General features: G+C 53.7%; 1 protein-coding gene across 1 annotated transcript in view; it reads left to right on the forward strand.

Moving 5' to 3' along the window:
• Window positions 1-6,192: 6,192 nt before the first annotated feature.
• The window catches only part of CHRDL2 (chordin like 2), a gene marked incomplete at its 5' end in the record, with an annotated part of 22,303 nt that continues 18,715 nt past the window's right edge, over window positions 6,193-9,780 (forward strand). Inside the window, one exon of the mRNA XM_042037900.1 lies at window positions 6,193-6,478. Within this exon, the coding sequence (XP_041893834.1) occupies window positions 6,193-6,478 (286 nt within the window). The remainder of the gene's footprint in view (window positions 6,479-9,780) is intronic.

The following is a 9,780-nucleotide window of genomic DNA, read 5'->3' on the forward strand; positions in this document are numbered from 1 at the left end:
GCAGAGACAGAGGTGAAGCCCCACACCTTTGAGCCTCCTTGAGGAGGCTCCTCTCTCCATGGTTGGAGAGAAGAGGGGATGATCCGTGCCCAAGAAACAGCCTCTGCACGTGTGCCAGGAACTTGCTGGGGGATATCATTAACTTTCCGTCTCACCCACTCTTCTATCTTTAGTTGTCTCTGGCTGTTGAATGACTAAAAGGATACCAGCATGTGGATCCCTGCTGTTGTAGGCTCCACAAAATGCCAGTTGACAAAAAAGTTCCGTCTCATGAAACAAAAAAACTTGTACTGACTTTATTAAGATGAATTATGGCAGTGGTTTGGTGCTGGGACTGGACTTAGTCCAGCAATTTGTGTGTCTGTCCCATAGATGCTGCTGCTGGCCAGAGTCAGACAGAGTGTGTCATTCCCTAGCTCCCCACAAAGCTGCTGCTCCCCGGGATCAGCCTGACCTGGGAGCTGGGCCCTGGGGAGCCCCTGGGGAGGCACAGAGAACGTGGGAATAGGAGACACTTCCCCACCAAAGCTACTTGTAGGACAAAGAGCTGTGCAGAGCTTTAGCTTTCTGCAGAGTCCTAGGCACGTCGGATTTGGGAAAGGATCCCTGTCTGCTGTTCTCCCAAATTACTTCTGCACATCCAGCCTACCCTGCACAGAACTTGGGTTTTGTGTCTCCAGCTTGTCTTTCAACCCAAAGCCCCGCAAAGGGCAATGGTTCTACTCTGCCAGAGGGCAGGGTTAAACGGAATATTGGGAAGAAATATTTTACAGTAAAGGTCATAAAAAAATTGCCCAGGGTGCCCAGAGATGCTGTGGCTGCCCCATCCCTCAAAGCATTCAAGATCAGGTTGAATGGGACTTGGAGCAACCTTTTCTAGTGGAAGGTGTCCCTGCCCGTGGCAGGGGGTGGAACTGGGTGAGCTTTAAGGTCCTTTCCACTCCAAAGCCGTCTGTGGTTCTACAGTTCGGGACGTGCGGAGCTCAGCGCTGGCCTGCAGAGGGAATCCTAAGCCCGTGCAAGGCTCCAGCCTCAAATCCTGCCGTCCCCAGCCGAAACCTCAGCCTTGCCCAGCCTGTCAGGGAACGTTTTTCTGCTTCTCACCTCTCCCGAGGAGCTGGCAGAGTTTTGCCACCACCTTTTCTCTTCACGTTCCTCGCAGCGATGATGCTGGCCCCAGCCAGGCAGACACTTTCCATGGGGTGCAGGTGGGGTGTGTCATGGTGGATACAGGAGACACCGACAGGCCCATGGTGCTATGCTCTCCCATTCTTCCTCTCTATCCTTCCCCTTGCTTTATCCAGCCTTTCTTCACCACTCCCTCTTGCTTGGCTGCTGATCTCCATCCCTGGAGAAGAATCTCTTACCCACTGTCCTCTCTGTATCACTGGTTTGCACTGATTATAGATTATTTATTTGGGTTTGTGCTTGGCAACACGCTCAGACTCTAAAATAAATGACCAGATTTCCCATTCCAGGTTGGACTATGTGCTTCCATCAGTAAATTATCTTTTTAAGCCTCACCAGTCACTGACTGCCTTAAACCCTCAAAAAGGTGTGGCTTTAGATCTCTTCAAAGCCCACCAGTTCTCAAGCGAGGTGGAGTTTCACACATTGAGAAGAGCTCCATGGGAAACACTCTGATGAACATCCCCCAAACACAGTCACCTTCAGGAGACCTCCATGAGGAGCTGTTGCCAGCATTAATCACCCACCAGGCCAGGACCAGGGAATCATGGACTGTTTTGGGTTGGAGGGGACATGAAAGCTCATCTCATTCTAACCCCCTTGATGTGGGCAGGGACACCTTCCACTATGCCAGGCTGCTCCAAGCCCCGTCCGACCTGGCCTTGGACACTGCCAGGGATCCAGGGGCAGCCACAGCTTCTCTGGGCACCCTGTGCCAGGGCCTCCCCACCCTCCCAGGGAACAATTCCTTCCCAGTATCCCATCCATCCCTGTCCTTTAGCTTTTGAATGTCCAGGTGAAGAGAGGAAACCCATGAGGCTTCAGGCTTAGGATGGGAATTGTGTGAAGGTGTGGCATGAAGAAAATACGGATTTTGCTCGATTTAGCTCTCCCCTGTGGAATATGGCAGAGAGGCATCATTCTATTTAATGCCCATCTCCAACTCCACTGATGTAGCTTGGACTCTTGGCAACCTGATGTGGAATGCAGTGACTCCTCCTCAAATGCAGGCCAAAGATAAAGGACATGGTCACTAGTCATAAAGAATAGCGGAGGAAGACTATGGAATTACAGCAAGAATCTCACCTCTGCCTTAGGCAACCCCATCTGCCCTCCTGCTGACCACAGTTCTCACATGGCTGTCATGGTTTTGCTCAGGGTGTCTCTCATGCCACAGCCCACGGTCAAAAACAAAAGCAGAATGAAATCACGGGAGGTATTTTCCCCTCATGATGGAAGGAGGTTGGTGCCAGCTTGGACTGTGTGGCTGGCTGAGGGTCAGCGGGGCGGGTTGGCCCTGGGGTATGAGTAGGGACTGTGGTGTTCACTGCAGGAGGGTGGACAATGCATCCTGGATAACAACGTGATTAGTAGCTTCCTGATCAACGTCTCGGCCTGTCCCAGCACTGGGGTGGCAGCAGCACCAGGGCAGTGCCTGTCCCCTGTGCTGGCACTGCTGGGGCACCTCGAATCCTGGGGGCAGTTCTGGGCCCCTCACTCCATATAGGACAGCAGCTCCTCCATTCCCACAACAGGGCTTACTCCGGCAGCCGGAATTCTTTAGACCAGCTTCCAACAATTCAGAGTCCTGCAGGTTTCCAGCTCCATTGCCTAAAGCTGACAGCCCTCTGCTGTGCATTTCTCCTCGCCCACACTGGATCAAATGTCAGGAACGCAGGGCTACAAACTTCCAAGGAAAGGTGCAGTGTGCAGCCAGCTCCTCCAGCCTGCAGCCTGGCCAGCTTACGCTCCTGCCACAAGGCTTGCAAGGTGGGGGGCGTTATTGGAGCCCACACTGTTTACTCAGTAGTTTGTAGGAGATTCTGTTTGCATTCTCATTAAAAAAAAAAAAAAAAAGGAAATTGTCTTGTCTTCTCGACTGCCCAGAAAACATAAAGTGAGTTTGACCTAAAGACTCAGGAACCAGAAGGCAAACAGAACAGACCCATGTTTTATTATTTGCAGGCCAATGCCATGGTTTTTGGAGCCTGATTCATGATCACAGATGGATTGGTGTTGGCAGTATTGAACTGTCAGACGGATTCCTTCACAGATGAAGATAAAGAGCCTCGGTTTTGCCAAAGGGTGAATGTATTCTTTATGAGACCCAACAGAGATGTAACACAGCACCTTGCTCCTGACAAGGCTGGCCTTTATTTCCTGGGTCTGCACTTAGGACATGCCTGAACTTTCCCGTAAGTTTTTGCCCTGATGTGGGGCCAGGATCCACAGTCCTGAATTCAGCTGCTGCTGTTGCAGCAGAGGCACAAAATAACTTCATTGACTTGGACTTTGTGTCCCCATTTATCTAAGCACTTTCATAACTTGCCCACAGACTTTTGCTACAAATGGGCTTTTCAAGTCTGCCCTTTGCAAGAGAAGAGCTCCTAGAGGAGGTACCAGCTTTTCCTGGTGGGAGCTGGAAGGAGCCTGCTGTTTACCCAAACCGCTTTAAACATCTTTATCGAGGCATGAGGGGAAAATAGAGGGGCATTTCTAGAAAAGCTTGCAGGAGCTGTAAATGAGTGGAGCAGTGAAAAAAAGGGAAGTGGCATTAGGTGAGAACTTTCAGCTCTGAGTCCAACAGCAGAAGGACATGGAGCTGCTGGAGTGATTCCAGAGGAGGCCACAGAGCTGCTCCAGGGCTGGAGCCCCTCTGCTCTGGAGCCAGGCTGGGAGAGCTGGGGGTGCTCACCTGGAGAGGAGAAGGCTCCAGGGAGAGCTCAGAGCCCCTTGCAGGGCCTAAAGGGGCTCCAGGAGAGCTGCAGAGGGACTGGGGACAAGGGCTGGAGGGACAGGACACAGGGAATGGCTTCCCACTGCCAGAGGGCAGGGTTAGGTTGGACATAGGGAAGAAATTCTTCCCTGTGAGAAGAATTCCCATTTGTGGTTGGCCCTGGAATGGGACAGCACCACTCGTGCTTTCTGTAGAGGGTCAGTGCCAGATATGTGCAGAGCATCCCTGGATTCTGGGCTCCTATATCCCCTGGAGTTCCTGGGTCTTCCAGCAGAATCGTACTCACAATTTCCAGGGGAGGGCACAGAGCAGTAAAATTGTTGTTAGAGCTGGTAAACAACAGATTGTGACCATCCCTGCAGATGTCTCAGCTCTGTCTTCTGCTCTGCACACCAGGCTATGCTCTTGGAGGATCACAGGTATTCCTGTGGGAAGAGTCAAGGTGGGGTGAAGATTTACCTGCCTTTCATCACTGGGATTCAGTGTTTCCCACTTTCTTCCCAGCCCATGTGGGCACAGAAATGCGTCTTGATTTCTTTTGCTCACAGCTTAAAGAGAAAATAACAAAGATGGTGATTTAAATTCTTATTACAAAGATTTCCCTCATATCCGGCTCCATGAATAGGCACCTGCAAACATGGTATGGTACAGGGGCATGTGTTGGCACCTGGGGTAGAGTTAGAGACAGACAAAATTAAGAGATGGATGGAAATAAGAGGTTTTTTCTGCAGCAATTGCCCTTGATTGCTTTCACCTCTGCAAGAAATGGGGCTCGTGGTTGGAGCAACCAGAACAAGGGGTTTGGGGACACCGTGGCAGACCAGTGGCTCGGTGCCACTCTCCGTGTGGGATGGCATCAGAGGCAAAGATCTCACCCTGGAAAGCCCAATCCTGAGCTTGAATTAAAAGAAAAAAGTGAATAACTTGGCTGATGGAGGAGATCTCCGGTCACCAAAGGGATCACAGGTTATGACAGTTTCTCACTGGCCAGTGGTGTGAGAAAGCTGAAGGAGACGGGGAGAAGAGAGAGACCTTGCATTGTAGACATGAAGGCATTTGCAAAGAAGAAACCCAGGACTCCTGCAAGGTCCAGGACATCCATCCGAGCCTTCCCAATGGTGGAGCATGAAGGTGTTCTTTGCTGCATTAAAGCCTGTGTTTCATGTGCTAATGAAATGTCTTGCTCCGAGCACCCCTGTGAGCTGTGAAGGTGAACAGGAGGAATGGGTAAAAGAGCACACAAAATCTGGTCTAAGGGAGCTGCAGAAATTCACCTCCATAATGAACTGGTGGCCCTGGCTTTGTCTGGCCTTGGGAAGTGGCCCTCCTGAGGGGACACAGCTGCTCAGGGAGGATCCAGTGCTGCCCAAATTCTCCATGAGGATCTTGGAGAGTAGAAAGCTGAGCCCCACAGACAGGCAGAGAAGGGTTGGCAGCCAGAGCCGGACCACTTTGTGCAGGATCTGGGGAGCAGCAGGAACAGGAGCAACGTTGTGTGGAGGCCAGGTGGCTTCTCCAGGGATGACTGCATGACCAGTGGTTTTCCAAGCAATGGCGTTTCATGCCCATCATGCGGAGACAGATGGCAGCTGGGTGGGAGCGCTGCTCTCCTCGCTGCTGGGGTGGTGGGAGAAGGGTTTGGGACTGTGGACTGGGGCCGGGGGGTTCCTGAAGGCAGAGGCTACATTTAAATGGCTTTATGAAGCTGAGGGAATGTCAAGCAGCTGGTGGGCAGAGCCGGGCGTCCAGGTGGCGTTTGACAGGGAGAAGGGGTGCAGCCGGGCCTTGTTTGTGGCGGTGATGTACCCCGTCAGTGTCACCTCTTGGCTCGTAGCCCCCAGGGCGAGGTCCAGCCCGGCAGAGCCCCGGCCGGGCTGCAGCGCTGCAGGGGTTAACCCTGCGGCTCCCGCACCACCTCCCCGCCCGCCCTCCCTCCTCCCTCCCGCCGCCGAGGAATTTCCTAAAACACCCCCCCAAAAAAGTGGGACTATAACAATAATATATTAAAAAAAAAAAAAAAATACCCACCCTGCGGATCCCCCCTCCCGCTTCCATCTCCGCCTTTAATACCAACAAACAACTCCTCGGCTCTCCCTAAAGGAGGCGCCTTTGATCGGAGCGAGACGAGCCCCGCCGGGCACCGGCACCGGCACCCCCGGGCACCGGCACCACCGGCATCGGCACCGCGACACCTCCGGGCACCCGCAGCCTCGGCCACAGGCGCTGCCGGGCACCGACGCCGCTGACACCGGCACCGACATCCCCGGGCACCGGCGGCCTCGGCACCGGCACCTCCGGGCATCGCGCCGTCCTCCGAGGCGCCCGACGCCGCAATCGACACCGCGGCACCGCCGGGCACCAGCAGCGGGAGCGAAGCCCCCAGCGCAGACTCCGAGACATCACCGGCACATCGGGCAGCGCACCCCCGGGCACCGGGACCGAAGCCCCAGGGTACCGAGCACCGGGCTGCGATGCTTCCCGGGGCGGGTCCCCTCGCCTTCCTCCTCCGGTGCCTCCTGCTCCTCTTCGCCTCCGAGAGCCGAGCCCGGGCTCGTAAGTCTTCCCCGCTCCTGTCCCGGCTGCGCTGCTTCCCTCCGTGCCTCAGTTTCCCCGTCACCGGGGTCCCCAGGAATTTGCGGGGGTGCTTTGCGGTCATGGCTGGGGGCACGGGGAGGCTTTTGACCACGGCAGGTGTTGGACCTCCGTGGCTGGGATGTCCCAGGCCGTGCAGCCAGCCAGGTTTCCTGTCCCGCACCACATGGCTGTGTCCCCCTCTGCCTGCTGCTGTCCCCGCCTGCTTTGTGGGGTTGTACAGCACCGAGCACAGCACTGCCAGCTGGTGAGGGGGCTGGGAGGCTCCGCGGGCCGCCAGGGGTGTGAGGAAGGTCTGGGACCCCCTTCCATGGGCTAGAAATGCCACAGAGAAGGAGGCTGTCTTACAGACCTTCCTCTGCACAGATCCCACCCTGCACGAGTGCATCTCCCCTCCGAGGGTGGATGGGGATGGGGCAATGCCTCCCCCACTCCAAACAAAGCTGGGGGCTTTCCTCCATATCATCCCTTGTCCATCTCCATGTTCATCCTTCAGTCTCTCCCACTTTTGCTCCCAGCGGGCTGACTGAGGCAGAGAAGGTTTGGGATAGGGAAGGGAGGTTTGGCACTTCCCACAAAAAGGCTTGAAGGACTTGGCCAGGGCTGTTCAGGAGCTTGGAGGGTGTTGGATGTGTTAACTGCAGCCAGGAGGTGGGCTTGGCTTGGGCAAGGCACCAGTGGGTGCTGAGCACTCCTGCAACATCGCAGAGCCACTGGAGCTCTAAGCAATTTGGAGCAGGACCTGTTGTGTCCCTACATTTATTCTTCCCTTTAATCTCCCGGATCCCAGCGGAGTCTGCCGGTGGCTGCGTCAGGGTGATTTACAACTTGCCTGCTGCCAGCAGTGCATTAGGCACTCAAATAATCATCCTCCTGGAGCGTGGACCCAAAATACGAGCACTGGATTGCTCATCCTGTCTGTGGGGTGTGCTGGGGGGAGAAGGCAGGTGGATGGATAGGGCTGTGCAAAGCCCCGGGGAGCAAAATCCAGGTGAATTCAGCTGCTTTCCCTTCCCTGGGCTCATCCAAAGCCGCCAAACCCAGCCCGCAGCATCTGTTTCTTGAACAAGGGATGTGGGTCTGACTCCCTGCTTCTACCCGGGCTGCTGTGGTAGAGTTAGGAAGAGGATGGAGACATCTCCAGAAGGTGAAAGAGGTTTTAGGGGAGGTGTTTGCTCTTTGGAGGTGGTAACAGAGCCCGTAAGTTGGGCATAAACTATGACGGATGGGGGCAGTAAGGGTTTGTATCATTTGGGATGACGTGCTGGGGCCTGTTTGCAGGACTTAGAATGCTGAATATGGGATTGAAGCAGGATTGGAGCAGTGAGGTCCAGAGTCACCCCCCAACTCTGAAACACTTCAGCTTTGCTACAGGGCATATCCCACAATGTGGAGGGCTTGGCCAGAACTTGCCCCATGGTCGAGGGCAAGGTGGTTTGGGTGACAGAGTCACGATCAAATTGTAGACTTCTCTCCACCATCCACCTCTGCAGCCTCACACTTTTCTCAGGGCTGAGTGTTCAGGGAGAGTGAAGACAGGAATAAATTAGTTATGAGCAGGCTCATCAGCCAAGGGACCTACAGTGTCGTGGCTAAAAATAGGTGAGAAGCAGAAATGCTCAGGCTTGAAGGCAAGTCAGAAAAGAAGAATTTGCCCACAGAAACAGTCTATTTTAGGGGATTTGCACTCCCAGCTGAAAAGAAGCATCAGAGGCACAGGTTACTGGGACGAATGTGCTGCATTCTGAGTAATTCAGGGACAATGGTTGAATGCAATGATGTTTTGGCTGGAGGCACTTAAACACCAGCATCTCTGCAGAGCATGGGGCAGTGGTTTTCCCCAGGAGCTTGGAAGTTGCTGTTTCATTTCTTTTTAACATGGTTGCTGGAGAAAAGGGGGCTCCTGGGATCCCTCTGTCCTACAAGTTTGGATCCAGCAGGGATGAAGGGACTGGGTGCTCCAAGATGGGAAGGACCATGATGGAAATCAAGTGCTACCATGTCCATGGTAAGGGAGAGGTGAGGGCTGCACACCCTGCTATAAGTAATGAAGCATTCCCTTGGGAAGGAGTGGGGGGAAGCAGGACCCTATCTGCCTGGCTTCTCCACCCTGGGGAACTCAGAGATGCTTCATGAGACTGCATTTTCAGAGCTACAGAGTTTTCCAGGCTCCCAAAATCCCAAGCAGATATTCCCAGCCAGGAACTGAGCGAGGTGAGCGTGTAGGAATTGATCTGAATATGAGCAGAGTCTTCAGGATGCCACATGTCAAGGGTCCAGTGTGTTTTAACCAGTCCCTTGTCAGCTAAGTTGCATTTTAAGCCCTTCATAAATACAGGGCTGTCACAGGAGCGCCTGGACTCTGTGTACCAGACAGTGCTCCTTACACTTTATTTATGGCTGCTCTTAAAACTTACAAACTGGTTTGCATGAACTCCCTCCCGCATGCCCGGCACGGCGCTGGCTGGCAGGTGTGTGACCTCCAGAAAAACTGCTGGGGCTGGGAGCCCAGCTCAGACATGCCCTGCTCCAGAGACAACTCCAGGGGTGCCATCTGGGGATGCAGGACCACCCTTCCCCCTCCGCCTCGGGATGCAACAGGAGAAGAGGAGTGAGGGGAGATGAGCAAGACCCCACAACCTCTTGCTGAGCCATCGAATTGCTCAGAACACTCCCAGAGACAGAATCACAGAATCACTCATGGCTTGGGTTGGAAAGGACATTACAGATTTAGGATAGGTATTGTGGGAAGAAGCTTTCCAGCTACCAGGAAATTGAAATCTCACAAGGGGCTGTTGCAGAAGCTCTGAGCAGCATCTTCCCTCAGTGGTTTAGAGACACCAGTCCTCAGTGACAAACTGAATGGTGTGGAGAAACCCATTCTGGGCTGCATCTCCCACACCATGAGAAGGGAATGTCTCCTTAGGATGTATCTCAACAACTTCAGACACCAGCCACCAACGAGATGCCACCCCACAACTTTCTGACCTGCTTTAGCTCCAGTGACAAGTAAACCCATGTGACTTTTCTGAGTGTGCTGCTGCTGAAGGTGCAATAAATAAGGTGACTGATCAGCATGGGAGCAATTCACTGCTACAAATGACTTTTCACTTCAAATGAATTAGGAAGATATCCAAAGTTTGACCTCTGAAAATAAAATGATTGGCCTGGCATGGGAAAAAATGGTCCAGAGCCTCCAGCTTTTAAGCCTCCTCCTCCTTCCTTCCTTCCTTCCTTCCTTCCTTCCTTCCTTCCTTCCTTCC

Source organism: Corvus kubaryi, unplaced genomic scaffold, assembly GCF_017639235.1.
Source record: "Corvus kubaryi isolate FWS band 111438036 unplaced genomic scaffold, C.kubaryi_AGA036_p1.0 37391, whole genome shotgun sequence".
In the NCBI taxonomy this organism is placed as follows: Eukaryota; Metazoa; Chordata; class Aves; order Passeriformes; family Corvidae; genus Corvus; species Corvus kubaryi.